General features: G+C 42.1%; 1 protein-coding gene across 3 annotated transcripts in view; it reads left to right on the plus strand.

The window, feature by feature from the left end:
- Nucleotides 1-21,434, plus strand: part of HOOK3 (hook microtubule tethering protein 3) — an 88,072-nt gene extending 66,638 nt beyond the window's left edge. For all 3 annotated transcript variants that reach the window (XM_057697952.1, XM_057697951.1, XM_057697953.1), the window contains 8 exons: nucleotides 2,584-2,724; nucleotides 7,837-7,924; nucleotides 11,984-12,018; nucleotides 15,273-15,355; nucleotides 16,419-16,519; nucleotides 17,768-17,872; nucleotides 18,342-18,413; nucleotides 21,037-21,434. In XM_057697952.1, the coding sequence (XP_057553935.1) occupies nucleotides 2,584-2,724; nucleotides 7,837-7,924; nucleotides 11,984-12,018; nucleotides 15,273-15,355; nucleotides 16,419-16,519; nucleotides 17,768-17,872; nucleotides 18,342-18,413; nucleotides 21,037-21,177 (766 nt within the window). In that variant the 3' untranslated portion in view covers nucleotides 21,178-21,434. The remainder of the gene's footprint in view (nucleotides 1-2,583; nucleotides 2,725-7,836; nucleotides 7,925-11,983; nucleotides 12,019-15,272; nucleotides 15,356-16,418; nucleotides 16,520-17,767; nucleotides 17,873-18,341; nucleotides 18,414-21,036) is intronic.
- Nucleotides 21,435-21,681: the final 247 nt, after the last annotated feature.

Here is a 21,681-nt window from a genome sequence, read left to right on the forward strand (position 1 = left end):
GTGGGATCTTAGTTCCCTGACCAGGGATCAAACCTGCATCCCCTGCATTGGAGGGCGGATTCTTTACCACTGGACCGCCGGGGAAGTCCCTAGCATTGATTCTTCATAACATCCTTGGAGCTGTTAACTAAAATAATGGTTGTGTAAAAGTTTTATAAACTGTGAAATTTGCGATAGGCATTGAAATACTTATTGAATAAATGAAGACAATGTTTATTGTTGGCATTTAAGAAGGACAGACAGAAGGCATATAATGGAACATCGATTCTGGAAGCATCTTGTAAACCTTTTACTTTTCTGCCATCTTGATATGGTACTTTATTATTGGACCAATAAGTTTTGTTGAATGAATAAACACTTATTTTTATGAATATTTATAAATAAATGGCTATGTCCAAGAACACTGATAAGAATTCAACAAATAAAATGACTTTTATTGAGTATTACTCAATACAAATTAAAATATGCTCTGTGTCTAGAAAAGCTATCAAGAAAATGAAATAGTACAAGGGGTGAAATTTCTTAACACATATCATAGACAATAGGTCAATATTCTTGATACATAATGAAATTTGCTTTTCCAGTTTGTAAAAATCTATTGAAAGTGATGATTTTTACTGGTGTTAAGGGTGTGGAGAAATTGGAAACCTCATAAACTAGGAGTAAAAGATTAAAATGATACAATGTTCTTAAGTGAGATATAATTGACATATAACTTTGTCATAGTTTTAGGTGTACAAGGTAATGATATGCTATGTGTGTATGTTGTGAGATGATTACTATAGTAGGTCTAGTTACTATCCATCACCACACATAATTACAAAAATCTTTTTTCTCATGGTTGTACAACTTTTGAGCAGTTTGGTAGAATGTGTATGTTATCTAAAAATGTGCCCTTTTTGGGGGGGTGGGGGCTGCTTTGGGTCTTCATTACTGCAGGCGGGCTTTCTCTACTTGTGGCAAGCAGGGGCTACTCTTCTTTGCAGTGCAGTTTTCTCAGTGCAATGAATTCTCTTGTTACAGAACACAGGCTCTAGGCACATGGGCTTCAGTAGTTGCAGCACACGGGCTCAGTAGTTGTAGCGCACAGGCTTAGTTGCTCTGCAGCATGTGCGATCTTCCTGGACCAGGGTTAGAAGCCGTGTCCCCTGCGTTGGCAGGTGGATTCTTAACCACTGTGCCACCAGGGAAGTCCCCAAAAATGTGCCTATCTTTTGACACAAAAATTACTCCTCTGAGAATTAATTCTGAGGCAGTACCCAAGTATATACACAAAGGGATATTTATAAAGCCAATCATTAATAACATGTTAAAGTTCAAAATTGGTAATAATCTAAATTCCCAATAATTGGACATGAGTTAAATAATGTTTGTCTATATATTTTAACATGCCAAAAGATTGTGAAAAGTATGTGTAAATAGATACCAATGTAACATGTACTGTGAGATTCATTTTTTTTGGGGGGGGGGTACACCAAGTTCAGTCATCTGTTTTTATACACATATCCCCATGTGAGATTCATTTTTACAGGTGTTTGCGTGTTTGTACGTATGTATAAAGTTAGAAGGCTGTATTTCATCAGTAATTATTTTGCACGATAGAGTCGTGGAGGGTTTGTATTTTCTTCTCATTTGTCTTTTTTTCACCCTACAATGAGCTGTTTTACTTTGTAATTGAAAAATATCATGAAGTCATTTTTGTCAATTTAAAAAATGTATCAAGTTCTGTGTAACTGCTTGAGTTGGGCTACACATTTGACTGTCATCTTTTCAGTAGCAAAAGTTAAAGTACTTTATAAGGTTTACAGTGTTTACAAAATAAGAGCAGAATATTTTGTGTGTGTTTGATATTTCATTTTTGTTTTTTTCTTTTTCCATGAGAAGCACAGCTTTTCATAGCATCTGGTATTGATAGTAATATCTTCTTTGTGGACCCTCTAGAGATGACCCTCTCCAACATAAAGGATGAGTTCTGTCTTCAACAAGTATATCTTCAATGATATCATCACGTGAATTAATATGCAATTGTATCACCCCTGGAGTACGATAGGGGCACGTTTTGTGTGGCTGTGGCTTTTAACATCCCTCAATGTAAGCTTTTGGCATCACACAAAGAGCCCAGAACAACGCAGTCTAGTAACTTGACCCTGACGATCTGTCTGGTTACAAGAATACAATTTTACGTATCAGCAGGAATGGGTGGACTGCATATCTTAAAGGCACTCTTTGTTGAATGTTGTATCTTGCCACCAAATGATTGGTAATTTAAGAGCATAGCATTAGAGATGGTGATGAGAACCAAAGGACAAATACATGGGTGCATTTACAGCTCAAATGTTTAAATCAGAAAGGAAATAGGACTTGAAACCTCATTTATTACAAATCATGATATTTGGAGATTCTGTTGTCTTCAGATTATCCATTCTAAAAACAAAGTGCTTACAACCTAAAACGTAATGTTCCAACAGGAGCTAAATTCTTTGCAGGTACTTTGTTTTTCATTTCTGTTCCATGTATTAAATGTGTAAGAGTGTATAGCTGGATTTTGATAACTGTGTTAATCTGTTTTTCTTCTGCTCTCAGGGAGAAACTTATTCGTCTTCAGCATGAGAATAAGATGTTAAAAATTAACCAAGAGGGTTCAGACAATGAAAAAATTGCCTTATTGCAGAGCCTTCTAGATGACGCCAACCTACGCAAGAATGAACTGGAGACGGAGAACAGGTAGGAGGCACCTGGCGGCAGCTCTTAGACACAGATTTTCTCTATTCACCTTGATTTTGATTCCCTTAAACCAAGGTTTGAGTTGTAGTTTGAAAACTGAGTGTGTGTTATTCCGTTTCATTTCAAGAGTACTTTTTTTGCCACTTTTCTACTTTTGGGCAAATTTTGTGTCTCTCTGTAATAGCATTCCTGCCTTCAGTTTTTCAGGCAAAAACACCAAAGCCCTATCATTTTCCCTTTCTAATCACTAATTAAAATTAGAGGATTAAAAAAAGTCACCATTAATTCACAGTCTTTCAAGACAATTTTACTTCATAGTCGTATTAATAAAGTTTACCCTGTTTTTACAAGCTGATGCTTCAAAGAATCGATTGGTGTGAGGAAAACAGTAGGACCCAACATAATTGAATTGATAGGGCTTTTTTTTTAATCTGTTATTTCTTATGACTCTAATAGGAAATCACCTATCTTATGAACAATTCAGTTATTTTGAGAATTTAGAATCTGCAAATCTAACAAGAGCATCACTTTTCCGCTTGTAAGTTTTAAGAGTATTGCAGCAGCAGTCATTCCTCACCACTTTTAAAAGCAGTAGCTTGCCCTGGCAAGGGTTCCTTTGTATTTTGTTGTGACAGTCTTCTGCTTCATTTCCTTTTGGGGAATGTTTCTTAGATACCAAACATATGGTGTCTTTTCTTTTTCTCAGAGCTATGATAGTCTCTCATTTCTGAGGGATTTGACATCTTCATAGTCTCACAGTGTCTGTGATGTTACAGCTTCTTTGCTTATTGTGCCTGATTGATGTGGCATTTCCCAGGTGTGAGTCAGTCTTGAGAGTCAAAATTGTTATGACAGTTTTACATATCCCACCCTTCTTCCTGTAACTTTAATTTCTAAAGCTGCTGAGGGGAATCAGCAGACAGTGTAATTACCAGGGTGATTATTAGAGCATAATTGAGCATAAACAGGAGGAGACTTTTTTTATATCAATTCTTAGGAGCACAGGTGATGAATACTTTTTAAAAATACCTAGAAAAAGTGGGAAAAGAGGAGGTGGAGGGACGGGAATTGTAGAAAGCAGCTGGCAGTCATGCCGCGCCCGTGGTGAGAGCACCTCGACCTCCCCCTTCGGCCTTGGCCTCTGCTCTCCTTCAGCGTCTTAGCTGGAGACCCTTCTCCCGACACTGACTTCTTATCAGTGAATCAGCACCTGCAGTGTCTTCTATAATGCTTTGCCTTGTGTTTCACAGGCCTTACAGCTGTTACTCTTTTCTCCTTCAAAACAGAACAGCTAGTTGTCATTTGTAGAGCACTCCGTGTATGTAGATGACTGGTTACCTCCCGAGTCCTGACGGAAGAGCTAGTTGTCATTTGTAGAACACTTGTGCTCTATGTTGTTGACTGGTAACCTCCTGAGTCCCTGTTATTTACAGCTGTGCTTGTTTATTAAATTATAACACTGGTGATAACTGACCTTTATTTTATTTTATTTTTTTATAAATTTATTTATTTATTTAATTTTATTGGCTGTGTTGGGTCTTTGTTGCTGTGCCTGGGCTTTCTTCTTTTTCTTTTTAGTTGCGGTGAGTGGGGGCTACTCTTCATTGTGGTGCGCGGGCTCCTCATTTCTGTGGCTTCTCTTGTTGTGGAGCACGGGCTCTAGGCACGTGGGCTTCAGTAGTTGCAGCCCATGGGCTCAATAGTTGTGGCTCACGGGCTCTAAAGCGCAGGCTCAGTAGTTGGGGCGCACGGGTTTCGTTGCTCCGCAGCAGGTGGGATCTTCCTGGAGCAGGGATCTAACCCGTGTCCCCTGCATTGGCAGGCGGATTCTCAACCACTGCGCCACCTAGGAAGCCCGATAACTGACCTTTAGATTATAGCCATCTGTGAGCTGTGACAGTAATACTAGTAATAATAGCAGCTAACATTTATTAAACTGCTCTTTGTTCCAGACATCATGCTAAGTGTCTTAAACATGTGGTCTTAACTTCATTAAAGCTTCACAGGTGTAGGAATTCAGGCTGAGACCCAGGCTACCTGACTCCGGAGCCTCTACTTAACCTGTACCCTCTTTCTTGCCAGTTTATCTTCTGCCACATTTGTAAACCGTTTCTTTCCCTGTCTTCCCCTCACAGGATGCTTTTTCTCGTAAATGAATTACCATCAGTTTGTTCTTACTGAGTTTAGTAAGTGCTCACATCACCTGGTCTCTTCCTTACCCTCTTACGAGTTGACAGCAGTGGACTGGCACCAAGAAAGCAGAGTTTCAGTCCCACCAAGTCTTTTAACCGTATGACCTTAAATACAGTTTCTTCACCACAATACATCACCTTAGAAGGAGAGGTCTTAGTTTTCCCAGCAGGTTGGCATTCGTTAAAATCTGTAACACCTGGTGACCCTCAGGCTACGTTAGGAGATGCTTGAAGGGTCAACAGTAGAGCCAGATCAGAATTGCTTGGGGAGCTTCTGGAAGGCGGGCATGGTCCCCTCCCCTTCCCTCTCACAGAAGGTCGTGATCTCAAGCTCACCCTCTCCCACACCCCCTTGACAACTATATGTAGTTAGACTTTGATTAAAATCTTAATTAACTAAACTGTCGAAGAGGGGGAAAGAAAGTCGAGGCATTCATAGAGTACCTGCTATGTGCACACACGTTATATAGTATCTCACCTAGTTTTCTAAACAACCCCATGAGGGCAACATTATAAACCTCATTTATTTTGTAGATGAGCTTTTTTCATATATATATTTACATATATTTTGTAGCTTCATACCAGTGTGTACGTGTACACTCCATGCTTTAACCAGTGTGTTAGACTGACCGTATTTTATGACATTTATGATGGCCTCCACCTAGAAATAATGTTTGTTGACTAAATAATTTCAAAAATGGCTAAGATGGGTAGTTGAAATAGTTTTATAGTTTGCTATATTTCCCATGTTGCTTCCTGAGCAGATTAAACGAAGTTGCAGTTAGTAATGAACTTATGTACCTTTGTTCCCATATCAAGTGTGAATTTTCAGATAATTCTTTCACTGAGTGATAAAACAGATTCCTTTGTGTGGAAAACCTCAGTTATTATTATAGATTTATTGCATTTTTACTGTGATTCTCACTAAATTATAGAACCTAGAGATTTATGATAAGAATTCCTTGCAACTTGCTGAGTGAAAAAAAAAACCTTATTGAACTTCTTGGCTGTTTGGATTCTGAATACTCGTTGCCCTGTGTTGTCCTTAGCTGGGGGCGGTCTGACTGTTCCTATAGTGTTCTTACTAGAATCGCCCATCCGGTGGGCACACTCAGGACTTCCTTCCCGTGTCCTCGGTTGACGGTTCCCCTTCCTCAGACGTCTCGGTTTCGGGAGCAGCCCTGGCCCGTGGCACTCCTGACCCTCCGATCGCTCTCCAGGGCGGGGCTCCTCTTTCGCCCTTTGCTTGATGACCTGCCGCGGCCCCTCTTGCCTCTCTTCTGCGCTGGGCCGTGTTCTTCTGGCCGCAGCCATCCATGCTCATGGCCTCGGTCATGGCTGAACGGCTCTGGGGTCTGTAGGGTCGGCTCGGCCCTCCCGCTGGGCTTCAGGCACAGGCGTCCAGCTGTTGGACAGACATCTCTCATCACTTCGTGTTCAACACATACCACATGAGGTCTTTTGAGTTTCTTTCTCAGCCTGTCCCTCCTGTGTTCCCTTTCTCAGTAAATGGTCCTGGGTAGCTCAGACCCAAATCCCAAGTTGTATTCTGCTCCTTGTGTTCATTTGCGTTTTCTGTGCATCCCTCCCCTGTCCCCTCCCATTGCAGGGGAAAGCAGTGGTCACTGTGGCGGCCCCGTCCCCTCCCATCGCGGGGGAAGGCGGTGCGTGGCGGCCCCGCCAGGCTTCCTGCCTGCTGTCTGACTTCCTGGGTGGCATCCTCTACTCTCACACAGCGTGCTCTTTCTAAAACACTGTCTGATCCTCCCACATTGCCCAAGACCTGCTGGTCCCCTGAATGATGCATCCTAATGCTCTAGAGAATTTTGGAGGTTGAGCTCCAGAATTTGCATTTTTTTTAAATTTTTTTAGTTTTTTGGCTGCATTGGGTCTTTGTTGCTGCCCGCGGGCTTTCTCTAGTTGCAGCGAGCAGGGGCTATTCTTCGTTGCTGTGCGTGGGCTTCTCAATGCAGTGGCTTCTCGTTGCAGAGCACAGGCTCTGGGCACGAGGGCTTCAGTAGTTGTGGCACGTGGGTTCAGTAGTTGTGGCACACGGGCTTAGTTGCTGCACGGCATGTGGGATCTTCCCGGACCAGGGATCGAACCCATGTCCCCTGCGTTGGCAGGTAGGTTCCTAACCACTGCGCCAGCAGGGAAGTCCTAGAATCTGCATTTTTAAAGGCTGGCTGGGCTATTCCCGTTTCAGCAAAATTTTAGGCCCGATCATAGGATAGATGAAAATACATCTGCGTTTCACACTGGGGTGTCCCAGCCTCTCCTTTTCTCCTCTGGCTTCATCTCCAGCCTTCCCTCCCCTTGTAGCTTGGTCTTCAGCCATACAGTTCCTGAGCTCTTCGTGCCCCTCCCTTTCTGTGTGCTTTGGACGTGCCGAATTCTCGGTCTTGAATCCCCTTTCAACTCTTAACCACAGAAGCCTTTTATTTATTGTTCTGGTCTCAGTTCAAGTGACACCTAACTCCTCACACAGCTAGCTACCATCCTAGCTTCGTGGCATGGTCATCGCTCCTCTGTAGGCCTCTGTGTGATGTGTTGAAGTATTTCTCTCATATTTTACTTATTTTGCCTCCCCACTACTTTCCTCAAGTGCAGAGTCTTTCAACACTATGCTGAGTGTGGTGCCTGACATTTGGTTTGAGTAAACCTATATTGAAGTGAATTTCAGATAAATATATGCACATAAATATACCATCTCAACAGAATGTGTCACCAAAACACTGCCCTGGGTATCATCGTAGACGTTTTAAGCAACACAGAAACAACCAGAAAAGTAAGCTGCTACAACTATAACGTGAGACTTGGTTTTGCTAATTATACTGTCTCTCTAACTGGTATGAAAACCTAAGGCAAAAGGCATAAGTTCAGTCAGAACTTGGAAAATTAATGTATATTTGATTTCTAGGCTGGTGAATCAAAGACTTCTGGAAGTACAGTCACAGGTCGAAGAACTTCAAAAATCTTTACAGGATCAAGGCTCAAAGGCAGAAGATGTAAGTCTTAATTTGGACCAGTGATGGCCCAACAGTTTTCATAATGTTAAGAAAAGCTTTAACTTTCATTTTTTACTTGATGGTCTCTATCAAAATAATTGTAATTATAGTGGTTATAGAAAAGAAACAGTGTTTTCCTTTTACTAACTTTCCTTATAAAAAGGACCAGACAGTACTTTATTGTCTCCTTCAGATTCACCCTGCTGGGAATTAGAAGTTCACTTTGTAGTTAATCAGCTCAGGAATCAGTTGGGGTTTTATGTTTTACATGTGCTCAACTCAGCATTCAGAGTATAGGTTTTTCCCTCTGGTCAAAAAAAAAGAAAAGAAACATGCCGATAGATGCTTAGCATGTTCAAGTGGCAGTGTTTGTTGTGAAATTGATTTTAAGAAAATAACGTCACTTCTAGAATCGTACCGTCTCTGGGTTTATGAATCCCTCTTTCGCCCCCTGCCCCGCACCACGCAGACACTCTCTCTCTCTCACTCTCACTGTCTCACTCACTCTCGCACTCTCACTCTCACTCACTCACGCACAGAAGCTCGCTGGCCTGTTGTACTGTCCCCGTGGCGCTCTGCGCCTCTGTCCTAGCCCTGCCTGCTGGGCGGGCTCGGCTGGAGCGTAGTGAAGTGTGTTGGGGCGGGAACAGGGCCCCCCCGCCCCCGTGCTCACTGCCATCACAGGGCGTGTGCAGCTCACAGGAGTCTGTCTCTGATGAAGGCATAACTCAACCGTGTTGTGAAATCCTTTGCATTCAGTGAGCTGCATGCAATAGAGCTACACCCGTAAAGCGCTCAAAACTAGTGTGAAGAGGGGATAACAGCTGAGTGTGAACCTTTGCTCCGGTCCGTGGGTAACTTTTTCCCTATTGCCAGTGTCATTTGCTGCAAACTCTGGCCTTTGAGTATAAACCTGTTTGGTTGTTTTCATTGTTAGAGTCACTTGGGGCACTCGGCGTCAAAACTGCAGGCACACGCAGTTCCACCCAGCCTTAGTAACGTAAGAGGGTGTAGAAACAAAGCGGCGTGTTCCTTAGCGCCCAAGCGTGTGAGGCATGACAAGCTCCCCCGCCACCTGATTCTGTGAGTTTCCTCAGCGCCCACGTGGCCCAGGCCGGCACCGCGCGCTCTCCCCGGGAGCACGGGTTGTAGTGCTCCCTCTAGTGTGCGGGTGGGTCCTTCCTGGATCCCCACGTTGCTTCCCAGCTCCTGAAATTCTCAGCAACATCACCTCCTTCCCTTATTAAAGTGGAACCAGTATGAAATACCATGGCTTACTTTTTAAACGTGCCTTTATCCAGGATGCAAAACCACCACTCATGTATGAAAATAGGAGTAAAACTAACTGAAAGGGTCTTAGAGGTGAACCAAGGCGGGTGACATTTCTTAGTTCAGTGAAATCACTAGGTCCCTTAAGCTGAGGAAGATGTCAACTTCACCTCGGTCTCGAAAACTCGGAGGAGACATTCTGCTGATACGTCACGGTAGAGAGGGCAGGGGGCGGAGATCGGAAGAAGCAGAGACAGCGGAACAGCAGTCTCCACTCAGCCTTAGTGTCAGAGCAGTAACCGTTATCCTGGTTTCTCTTACTTATATTAAAACAGCCAGAAAGGTATTTATTCTGTAAAAAAAGAAAAATTTACATAGCCTGATTAGGTATCCCTGTGGCGATCAAATCTAATTAAATACGTTGTGTGTCATTACCTTAAGAGACCGTATTTCAGAAATGAGTCCCCAGCCCTAAAAGTACTATCTGCATAAATTAGTCAGTTTATTTGACCTGCTCAGATGCTATGAGATGTGTTGCTCTAAATTCTTGAAAGTCCTCTTAGAGCTCTTTTCTCTGGACCGTGAAGGTTCAGGTGGGGACTTGGCCCATCCTGACGATGGACTCAGCATGATGTGGGGGACAGTGTGGTCCACGACGCGTGGCTCTTCCCCCAGCAGGTGTTTGATGTTTTTGTGTCTCTCTCTCACTCTGCCTACAGCGTTGCCCCACAGGAGTATGTGATACGTAGAACACCTGCCAAATGGAATTGGTCCTCTCTGAAGAACAAAATTCCTGCCCATTTCTGTTATCAAAAGCCCAGTCCTTTCATGTGACCTTAAGCCAGAGTAGCATGATTTGCACATTTTTATTATTATTTTTATGTCATTTGTTTTTAGCATGGAAGCATAAAAGCATTGTTATATCCAGGCATATGGATAATTTGAGCTAGCCACAGTGTATAAAATTCCAGAGAACAAGACAGGATGAGGAGACCATAGAAGAAAGAAAAAAATGTACATTTTTGAAAAAAAAAAAATGCATATCTTTTACTTCTGTTCATGAATTACTAAATCGTTCCTTCTGTTGGCTGCTGTGTTTGCTTCATACTAATATGTCCTCTCTGTCTCTTGGCATGGCTTCTACTCAAGGCTATTGTAAGTATGGCTTCCTATTTGTTTCTATATATTGAATAGTTTCTTGATGTATACGTTATCTGCCATCACAGTTGATGTTGTTGAAATTTTAAATGACAGGAGTTTGATACAAAACGAATATACCAATATTACTTATAGGTTTATGCCCTTCACCATTAAGATACTTAAAGGATATCAAAAACGTTTCCCATCCCTCTCCTACCCCAATGTTATAATTGGTTTGTTTTCATAAAGTATTTTGAAGCTAGCTTGCTGTCACAGTCTGGCCTGCTCCGGCCACATTTTATGAGAGGAGCAGTCTTTGGTGAGAGAGGGATGTCGCCTAGGCAGCAGGAAGGTGGAGACCACGTGTAGACTCAGGGGTCTGGCAGGCTTGGGTTTTCGTTTGGGATCTGTCCCTGAAAAGCTGCTGGACGTCTCCCCAGCCTCACCTCCCTCAGCCATGAGATGGGGCTGGTCTCACTCACTGTTGTGAGGTTGCCGTGAGACAGTGCACATGACAAATTTAGTGCAGTGTCTGGCATGTTAACTGCTCATTAAATAATCATTTTACTATATGTTATCTCAGAGTTAAAATTAATTTTGCTTAGAACCTAATCAAGACACAAACGCAGAATGAAAGCTGTTTTTTAAAGTGTTTTCGTCTTACCCTCTGTACTGGAGGAGGAACAAGCAGTAACTAAAGTCAACAGGGTTGTCATCTCTGTGTACACGGGGGGAAAGCAGCAGTAGCGGGCGCTGTGGTCCACCAGCCCAGCTGTGGTGGACACACTCGGCGAAGAAGCGCATTTGAATGTTCCGGGGCTGTGTCAGGATGCGCTCGAGTGAGCATGGCCGTCACCGTCCTCCAGTTGGGGCTGAAAGCAGGGGAGCCCCGTGTGACTGGTGCAGTCTGTCTTCTGAGTCCCTGTTATTTGGGTTTGGCTGGATTGATTCTGTAACCATTTATCTCAACATGCGCTGTTTCACAGAACTCATGAGTTAGGTGTACCCTACAAGTGTCGCGTTTAATTGTGAAACCTGGTGGTCCTGTATGGAATGCCGTTATTCGCTGTGTATTTTGGGTCAGTTCTGATCTCCTGCTTCTCAGGAGACTTTTCTTAAAATGCTGAGTCAGAGCTGCATTCTGCAGCATAAATGCTGTGCGTATCCCATCTTTCATGTTACCATCCACCGCATAGACTGTTTGCAGCCTGTGCGAATCAGAAATCTCTGATTAAGTCAATACGTGTTTACAGAACTTGATCCCATGATGCAAGGAAAATATAGTAGATAAAAAGTGTCTTAGGGACAATCTACTATTATTAGAGTTCTGCCTGCCTGTTGCATCCAAGAATATTAGGTCTGTACATAAGTGGCCTTTTTATTTATTTCCTTGGCTAAAGATAGAGAATTCAGATATGCGGTTTCTGGCTATTTTGTACTGATTATTATTGCTTAGGGACTGCTCTCTCCCTTACCAAAGAGACATAAACCTGGGTGCATGGCGCCTTTTCAGCTCTTCGACCAGAGAACTTATTGAGGGCTCACTGAGAGTTATTTACCGCTGTACTCTTCATTTAAAAAAAGAAAAAAAAAAGTTAATTTATTAGTTAAAATGTTAAGTAATAAACGATTTTTATTTTCCGTTTTCAGTCAGTTCTCCTGAAAAAGAAGCTTGAGGAACATCTGTAAGTATAAAAGCTGTTTAGACTCATTGCTGCCTTGTCTGTCCAGTGAAGCAGAAAGTGTTTTGTGTTGGTGGTTACGGAGTATCTAGGCAGCGGCACGGATGGCCCTGAAGGTAGAGAAGATTATAAGACACGTTAATAGTATCTAAAGGGTCGTCTTCACCCAAGGTCCTCGAATCCAAACAATTAGTGCGTTAGAACTGTTTTCTCAGGTGAGATTCCGAGGCTTTAAATCTTCACGGTAGCATTTACGAGCCCAGCTAGGAGTGCATGGCGCTCCGGGTCAGGAGGCAGAAACGTCTTCTGTGAGGAACAGAGAGCAGTTGCTTTAGGCTTTGCACGCCGTGGTCTGTATCACAGCCACGAGGCTCCGGTTTGAGAACTGCCAAAGGCAGTATTTAAACCAGTGCCATGACCGTGTCCCAGCAGTGCTTTCTACAAAGAAACGGGCCGTGGGCTGAATTCACCAGTCTCTAGAGTCTTTTTATGTAAATGTTTTCAAGTATTATTAAACTTATCAGTAGCAGATTTTCAGACATTTCCTTGAATTACAAACATACCTGAACATGACTTTTTAATCTAAAAGATTACATTTTTAAATACTACATTTGTTTCCTCATGAAGAAGAAATCTTCTTCCATCTTTATCAAGGTCGATGACGTGAGGAGTGTTTTGTGATTTTTCTCTCTGCAGTAACAGCTGTAATCCTTCCTAGCACATTCTGGCAAAGTTCTGTCCTTGCAGACACTGAGTGTGGGTGGCTGTGGATTGCCATCTTGGTGGGGCGTTACAGGGTTAGACTGCGGTAAACCAGACATCCTGGTTACCATAGAGATCATTTGACTTGTTCTACTGGGATGGGGAATAATTCTGTAGTCTGGCAGTTTGCTGCACGCTGTCCAATTTCTTTCTTTCTTTCTTTTAATGTAGGGAAAGTGAGATGCTCCTAGCCACTGACACTTGGTGGCAAGTCTCACCCTGGGCAGGTTCTTAAAATACTAGAACAGCACATGTCACCCCCCAGCCACTGTGAGGTTACCTACAGTGAGAATTTAGTGTTGAAATCTGTCCTTTTTTTTCATCTCCCATCTCTTTATTGCAGAAAATAGAATACCTGTTGTTTCATAAAACCACTGTCTGACCACTGTTATGTTCATTTACATGGTAAAAATCTTCATCAAAAAGAATTTATTAGTGAAGATGTGGCCTGTATTAGTTTCCTGTGGCTGCCATAACAAATTACCACAAACCGCAAGGCTAAAAACAACAGATGTTTATTCTCTAACAGTTCCTGAGCCTAGAAGTCTGAAATCATGATATCAGCAGGATCGGTTCTTTCTAGAAGTTCCAACGGAGAATCTGTTCCGTGTCCTCTACTAGCTTCTGGCAGTTGCCAGCAACCCTTGGTGTTCCTTGGCATCTAGATGCAATCTCTCTCTCCATCTTCACGTGGCCTTCGTATAAGTCATTGGATTGGGGCCTGCCCGGATCCAATATGACCTCATCTTAGCTAAGTACATCTGCAAAGACCCTATTTCCAGATAGTGTCACATCCACAGGTTCTGAGGTCTAGGACCTCACCATATATTTTTCAGAGACACAATTCAACCTACAACAGGGGCCCACAGACGTCTCAAATTATGAACGATCGTGCAGATTTAACACTACAACGAGACTATTTTACGCACACCAAATTGGTAAAATTTAACAATCAGACATACGAAGTATTGCCAAGATGTTAAGCACTGGTAATTCTCATCCATTGCTGGTAGGGATATACATCGATTATTCTGTGACCCATCGACGCTGTGTATACCCTAGCTTCCTAGAGATGCTGTGGTCCATGTTTACCAGGAGACATTCAGAAGAAAGTATGAAAGACCATTGTTTTTAATCACAGAAAAGCGGGAATAGTACAAATATCACCAATTGTAAAGTGATAAATAGAATGAGAGATATTCCAACAACAGAGCACTGTACAGCAGTAAAACGGTGTGAGGGCAAGCAGGGCTAGCACATCAACGTCAGTGAATCTCAAGAACAGAGTGTGAAGTAAAAGTTGGGGTCACAGAACAGTACAGACAGTATAATTAACGTGTAAAGTAAGCAGAGGCCCGTCACAAAAATCATGAGAATGGTTAAAATTCTGGATTTGGGTTACCACTGGGAAAGAGATAGGCACACAGGATTTTTAAGCTTCTGGGATAATTTCTATTTCTTAACCTGTTTCTTCACGGGGCTTAGTTTTTCTCATTTAAACTGTATGTATTTATTTTGTGTAACGTGTGTGTATGTATGTGTGTATGTACTCTCAACAAAGATTTATTAAAGCATTATGCATAGAAAAGACCAGAAATAGACATAAGAAAGTATTCTTTTTTTCTTGGCGTTTTTCTGTATTTTCCAAATTTTGCAGCCTTTTTTCCATCTCTTATTACAGAGTGCCACACTAAATAGTAATAGAGAATTACACATATTATGTAAATATTAGGAAAAAACTTCTGTGCCTTCACTCTGTTACTTTTATATTGGAATATGACTTACAATAACGTATACACATCCTGAGTTCCTAGGTGTAGAGCTTGTTGAGCGTTTTCCTACATAGGCAGGTAGCCCAGGTCAGTGTGTAGCATGTTTCCAGCAACACCCAGGATTCTTTGTTCTCTCTTAATTAATTGATTACATCCCCAGACTAGCCACTGCTGATCTCTTATCACCCTTTGCTAGTTTTGCCACTTTCTGAACTTCATGTGAAAGAAATCATACGCTATTATCCTTTGTGTCTGACTTTATCCAACATTATTCCATGATATCTCTCCATGTGGGTGCATGCACCATTAATTTATTCTTTTTTATTGGCGTGTCCTGTTCTTTCTAATAATTCTGATCTGGGGAGCTTCAGTTTTTTGGCAACAAGATTTTTGCATGGTAAAACCTCTGCAGAGTTTTAAATTGAATGTTTACAATATCCTTATTCCTAGAAAAAGTAAAGCTCATTAAAGTTATTTCTAACCTCTTGTGCAGGTTTATGTAAAAGAATGACTGCTGTTTCAAACTCTGAGGGTTTTGTCTCTGTTTTTTAGTCGTTTAGAAAATATGTTTCAGTTGGATTAGTCTTTTCATCTTTGTTTCATAGCACTTGTGTGCTCTGCTAGCATATCCCAAGAATAAAGAACTTGTGTCTTTCAAGTGAAAAAAATGCAAAAGAGTAGCAGGCGACACTGTGGTACACGGTGCTGTACGTGTTGTTACAGAGAGAAGCTGCACGAGGCCAATAACGAGCTGCAGAAGAAGAGGGCCATCATCGAGGACCTGGAGCCCAGGTTCAACAACAGCTGTGAGTCTTGCCTCGTTACTTAGCCATGCCTTACCTTAGTCTAGTGAGTGTATATCAAATTTGGGTGTATTTTCTAGCAATTAAGGAACTTGCCCTAGTCATAGAAACAGTGTACATACACACACACACACACACACACACACACACACACACTCTTATACACATATATACACACATGTATACATATATATACACACACATATAATCATCTTTACAGTATTTCTTAAGTTTCTAATTTAATGGTGAGTTTTTCCTTAACTGTAGATGCTAATGAATATTTTGTGAAATTATTTTCATAGTGCAGTTGCAGCATACGTCAGCCAAACTTTTACTTTTGTGGATATTTACACCTGTATGTAGCTTGAATGTATTAATTCTTTTCTGTGGACATGGGAGCAGGACACAGACTTTCACGTTTTCGTATTGCGGTGAAATATACAAAACATAGAAATGACTGCTTTAGCCATTTTTAAGTATACAGTTCAGTGACCTGTTGAGTACATTCACACTGTTGTACAACCACTGTCCATCCATCCCCCGCACGTCTTCATCCTCCCAGACTGAAGCTCTCTACCTCTAACCACTCACTGCCCTCCTCCCCTCCTCCCAGCCCCTGGTACCTCTGTGCTGCCTTCTGTCCCTGTGCACTTGACTCCTCTAGGGACCTCACATAAGTGGAATCGTACAATAGTTGTGCTTTTGTGTCCGGCTTATTTCACTTCACGTAACGGCTTTCATTTTCGCTTAGTGTAACGTCTCCATGTTGTAGTGTGTGTCAGAATTGAGGCCGAACATTATTCAGCTATTCGTGTAAATAGACCACATTTTGTTTATCCCTTCAGCCATCAGTGAATACTTTTTAATTTATGCACTTCCATAGCGTAGATTTTAATTCTAAGAAAAGCTTTTTGTTAAAAAAAAAAAAAGTGAATTTTTTAAAATGAAATTATATATAAGTATAGACCAAACAGTCTCTCAAAGCCGTTGACTATTTTGTCGGTTGAAATATTTTCAAATTGTTACGGTCTAAAAAATTTTTTATTTTTTACTGTCTTGTCGCTAGCCTTAAAAATTGAAGAATTACAAGAAGCTCTACGGAAGAAAGAAGAGGAGATGAAGCAAATGGAAGAACGATATAAAAAATACTTAGAGAAAGCCAAAAGCGTAAGTGCAAGCCCGCGGGCCTCCCACGGCACTTTCTGATCGTGCTCCGCTCATGTTTCAAAATACAGCGCCTGCATGGAGGGACACAAGACGCCTTGCCACGGAAAGAGCCCGAGCAGGAGGCTGTGATCAAAACAGGTTGCCCTCCCCGCCCCCACCAGGTTACTTACTCGTTGCCAAGAGGAACGCAGCCTTCTATGTAGGAGACGAGGTCCCCGCCTCTCCTCACCACCGTCCGCCGCCTCCAGATGAGCCTCGCTGTGGCAGTGCCCACGGCCTCTGGGCCTGGCTGGCCATTCCCGGGGAAGATGAGGTCATTAGAACAAGGAAGGCATCTGATTAATCCAAACTTGGGGATGGAAATCCATGTTATGAAAAGCAGAAGTAGGCACTGGAGCGCCAGGGAACACAAGAGGCTGTTCTCATTTAAAGGAGCCCCAAGGGACCTCGGTGCCAAGTGCAATGGTCCTGGGTCGGGGACACCTGTGGAAATGTGGATTGGGGCTGAATTGTGACGGATTATAGGGTGGTGTATTTTCTTACAGATAATAACTGCATTGTGCGTATGTGGGAGGCTGACCTTAGTCTAAGGAGATGCGTGTTGAAGTCCTTGAGGGTCACGTGTCATGAGACAGAGGTGGCCGTGCAGCAGTTGGTCAGTCTGGGTTCAAGGAAATGGGTTTTTGTTGTTCTGCTCTTTCAAGTTTTCTACAGGGCTGATCATTTTTCTATAGGGTTGATCATTTTTGTAGTAAAACTGTTGGGCCAAAAAGCAAAAAGACCCTTCCCAGAAGCCCCCCGGTGGGCCAGCTAGAATTGCGTCACCTGCCCATGTGTAAACCTGGCCTCTAGCAGAAGAGGGGAAGGACCGCAGGGACAGGCTTGTGGACCATCAGGATGCTCTCCCTACTTGCACATCTGGTCAGAGGTGGAGGCCCCTGAACCAAGTCAGAGGAACGGAGGAGGGCAGATGCTGTCAGTAGTGTCTGCTATAGTGTGATTGATTAATTGTAAGCCAGAATTACTTCTTATCATTGACTCTTTCACATAATTTTAAAATTTTATCTAACTAAAAGTTGTAACAACTGAATATCATTTCATACATTCAAATTTTAAAGTATCCTTGTAAGATAATTTTTGATTCTCATACGGTTTATCCTTTTTTTTAAAAAAAAATAACTGCTTCCCTAGAGATCACACTCTTTAGGTTTGAGACATCTAAATTTTTTCTTTTATTACTTTTTGCAGGTTATCCGTACTTTAGATCCTAAACAAAATCAAGGAGCAGCACCAGAAATACAAGCTCTTAAAAATCAGCTCCAGGAACGGGATCGGCAGTTCCATTCATTGGAGGTAGTTCACTGTAATATGACAAGACATTTGATTTTCTAATTTTTGATTCTAGGAGCCTTGCTGTGTACAGGGGTGCCTCAACATCCACAGGGCACAGTTACCAAATCCACGGATGCACAAGTCCCTTGTAGAAAGTAGTGAAAGTGGTTATTTGCATATAGTCTAAGCACATTGTCCGTGTGCTTTAAGCCAGCTCTAGATTACTTACAATACCTAAGGCAGTGTAAATGCTATGTAAATAGTTGCCCATGCGTGGCAAATTCAAGTTTTGGTTTTGGGGACTTTCTGGATTTTTGTTTTTTTTAACTATTTTCGATCTGGGGTTGGTTGAGTCTGTAGATGTGGAACCCATGGATATAGAGGGCTGACAGTACAATTGTGCCCATGAATTTAGATAGTTTATTGTGAGTATTTTATTTATGTTGAATTGTTTTTCATCTTAACATGCTTATGTGTGCTTGCTTTTTAGAAAGAATATGAGAAAACAAAGAGTCAAAGAGAGATGGAGGAGAAATATATTGTTAGTGCCTGGTACAATATGGTAAGAAAATAACACATCAAAACATATTGCGAAGTTCAGTGAACATGTATTATTTGTTATACTCCCTTTACTGTGGAAGTAATTCTACCAAATGAACCTAAAAGCAATTGCTGTCCTAACACACACTAACGAAACCCTACTGCTGATCTTAAGGCTGAACAGCAGATACGAGAACCACCGTCAGCTGGGCCAGAATGTTGTGGACACACCATTATCCCTGTCCTAGAGGATGGAAAGATTTCTGTCTCTCAGAGCCATTTTATTCTTGGGGGTAGGGACTTTAATACTATCTGAACACAGATGCAGTAGCTGTTGTTTTGTGGGACTATTTCAGCACCTTTGCAGGAGTGGTACTTGTAATGAAAACAGTTTGTGTCTCATATGGTTTGGTAAATGTTCATGGTCTTAGATGCTGAACAACTGCAGGTTTTGAAATTGAACTTTCCAACAAAGCTACTTAAGTGTATTGCAGGGGGAAATAAATGCTCATCAGCATTTGGGGTTTCAGGAAGATTTTTCTGAATATGAAGAGCTATTTTGAAGAATGCTGTACTTTTTTCAGTGTTCTTTTGCTTAGACCTTTTCTTCTTTTTCTTCTTTGTTCCTCTTCCCAATAAGACCACTTCTGCCTTTTCAAAATGTTAGTTGCCTGAGATAGGAAATTAGACCAGATTCCTGTCATCGTACCCCTCTGACCCTGTAGTTGTGTTATTGGCACAATACCATTTTACAATTATAGTTGTACATGGAACCAGTTTACAGTTATAATTGATACTGTGTCTTAAAGGTTAGTGTCCCCAGGTCTCCTAATAATGTGATTTGAGTTTTGTCAAAAATTCATACAATTTTATGACATGTCCACATTTACATTTGCCTTGGTTAAAACTACATATTTAAGATTTTTATCACAATTTTAAAAACCAAAAAGGAAATCATACTGGGTTTACAGTATGATTCACAGTATGTTAACATTATTGTTAACCAAGATAGATTAATTGAAAATTAAAGTGTAAAAAATAAGAAAAAGGAGGGTCTCTGGGAACTAGTCCTGACTTCACCCACACTGTTTCCTGCTTGCCCTCCTTCCAGGTTAGTGTTAGGGATGTAGGAGCTCTGCCCCTCCATCCTTATGAGCAATTTCATAGACCTGATTGATTCGTATGACTTCACATATTGTGTTTCTTACACAACTGAACTGATTCATTGTCTGATGTGGTATTAAAGAAGGGTCCTAGTTTTCAGCTCTGCAGAGGGTGAAGGCCTAGCCCCCAGGAGGATCACACAAGTTAAGGTCAGATAAGATAGCCGGTTACAGCTTCACATACGTTCAGGGCGTTGTGCATCTCGGACAGCTGGAGTGGACGTGAAGGTGATGAGTGCTGGGAGAGGGACTGAGTATCTCAGAGAATGGCCTCGTGGTGGATACTGAGATCTTAAAGGTGTGTCAGGAATTTGAAGAAGTTGCTCAGGATGTGAAAGTTTAAAAAAAGTCATATTTTAAATAAAATATGATTGTTAATATATGTAGCCAAATTAATAACTATTACCAATAGATATTCGTCCACTTTATTCAGATCCTTAAATGCTTTAATTTCATTGTGAGTAAAAAACACATCCTTGATTTTCTCATTGGGAAAATGGACCCGGGTTCCTCTTGGGGTCTATTGAAGACGCCGTGCTGTGGCCCCAGCTTTCCCTGGAGCTGACTGGTGATGGGAGGCTCGTCCCGTCTTCTGCCTCCGGTGCCCATGTGCCCAGCTCCTTCCGGCACATCCCCGCCTCCCCTCCTGGCTCCATTTCTCCTTCTTCCCTGCTGCGCCCGTCATCTTGTTTGCAATCACTGGTGAGCTGCTGTCCCAGTTCTTCCCGCTTCTCTGCCCAGGGTTCCTCACAAGCTTATTAAATGAGAACCAAAACCCCTTTTTCCTGGTCTACTCAGGGTCCTCACTGTTACTCCTCCGCGTTTAGAGAGCGCTGCAGGCCTTCTCCCTCCTGTTCAGGTGCCCTGGGCCCAGCAGGTGGGCTCCTGCCCCTTCGGAGCGGGTAGGCCGCCTTCTCCAGTGGCGGGAAAGACCCTGTGCGCGCTGGGCCCTCTGTTGTGGGCCGTCAGGAGCTTTTCTTAACTTGAGAACACGAGTCTGCCTGTGAAGAGAAACAGCGTGGTGGTATGTATTCTACCTCAGGTGACTTTCCACCTTAGGAAAGAACAAGTGCTTTTGTGGTTTTCTATTCTAACTGAACACTGTGATTTCCATATCCCCACATGAATCAGCGACTACCAATCAATTGCCCTTTTGTTCTTGGAAAATCACTTTACACATCTGATTTGGAAGGGACGTATGTGTGATTGAGTACGGGTAATGTATTCCAAAGATCCATCTCTGTTCTCTGTTGTTTGGGTTATTGTAAATTCAGAAAATTAAGCCTTAATTTTTCCAAAAGAAGCTTTGGACCTAATTGTTGGAACTAAAATGCCTCTGAGATTTTAACCTATAATGAGCGGAATTAACGTCCCTAATTGCGCCTCTGTCGCCATGTGACAAACTCTGCCTGATGAACTCTTCTCCTGTGACAGTGTGCTCCCTTCTTTTTGCACTGATGACTCTTTTTCCGTGTTGCACAGGGAATGACTCTGCATAAAAAGGCGGCTGAAGACAGGCTCGCTAGCACAGGTTCAGGGCAGTCGTTCCTGGCGAGGCAGAGACAAGCCACCAGCACCAGAAGGTCCTACCCGGGACACGTGCAGCCGGCCACCGCAAGGTAGACAGGGCTGCCATTAGCATGACAAGCACCCCGCGTTCGAAGCGTTCTTCTGTTACATCTAACAACATTTCAGGAAACTCAGCCAGCTTATATTTTGTCTGTATTTTACGTTACCATTTAGTTGTTTCTCATTTGAGGACTCTCTCTCTTCTGTATCTATAACGTTTTAGTTCCTTGGTCCTTTATTTTGTAGTCCTTTTGGTTCCTTTTAATGTGCCAAAAAGTTTTTAAATGCCCAATTAAAAGTGTTGTATATTAGTGTAGTACTTTTCTTTGTATGAAAATGTCCTTTCCCCAGTGGTGTAGGCTTTGTAATGAATTAGGTTTTCTGCCAATAATTGATATACAATTTATATTCTTTCTTGTGCCTCTGTGTCACCATGCTTTCTAAGAATGTCTTTGTTTAAAGGGAATTAATCTTTTTATGATGTATTAATCTGTGTTTTCAATTGTTTTCCAGATGCACTTCAGTCACTTGCATACTTACTATATAAAATGGTTGGCA

This window comes from Hippopotamus amphibius, chromosome 10, assembly GCF_030028045.1.
Source record: "Hippopotamus amphibius kiboko isolate mHipAmp2 chromosome 10, mHipAmp2.hap2, whole genome shotgun sequence".
Lineage (NCBI taxonomy): Eukaryota > Metazoa > Chordata > Mammalia > Artiodactyla > Hippopotamidae > Hippopotamus > Hippopotamus amphibius.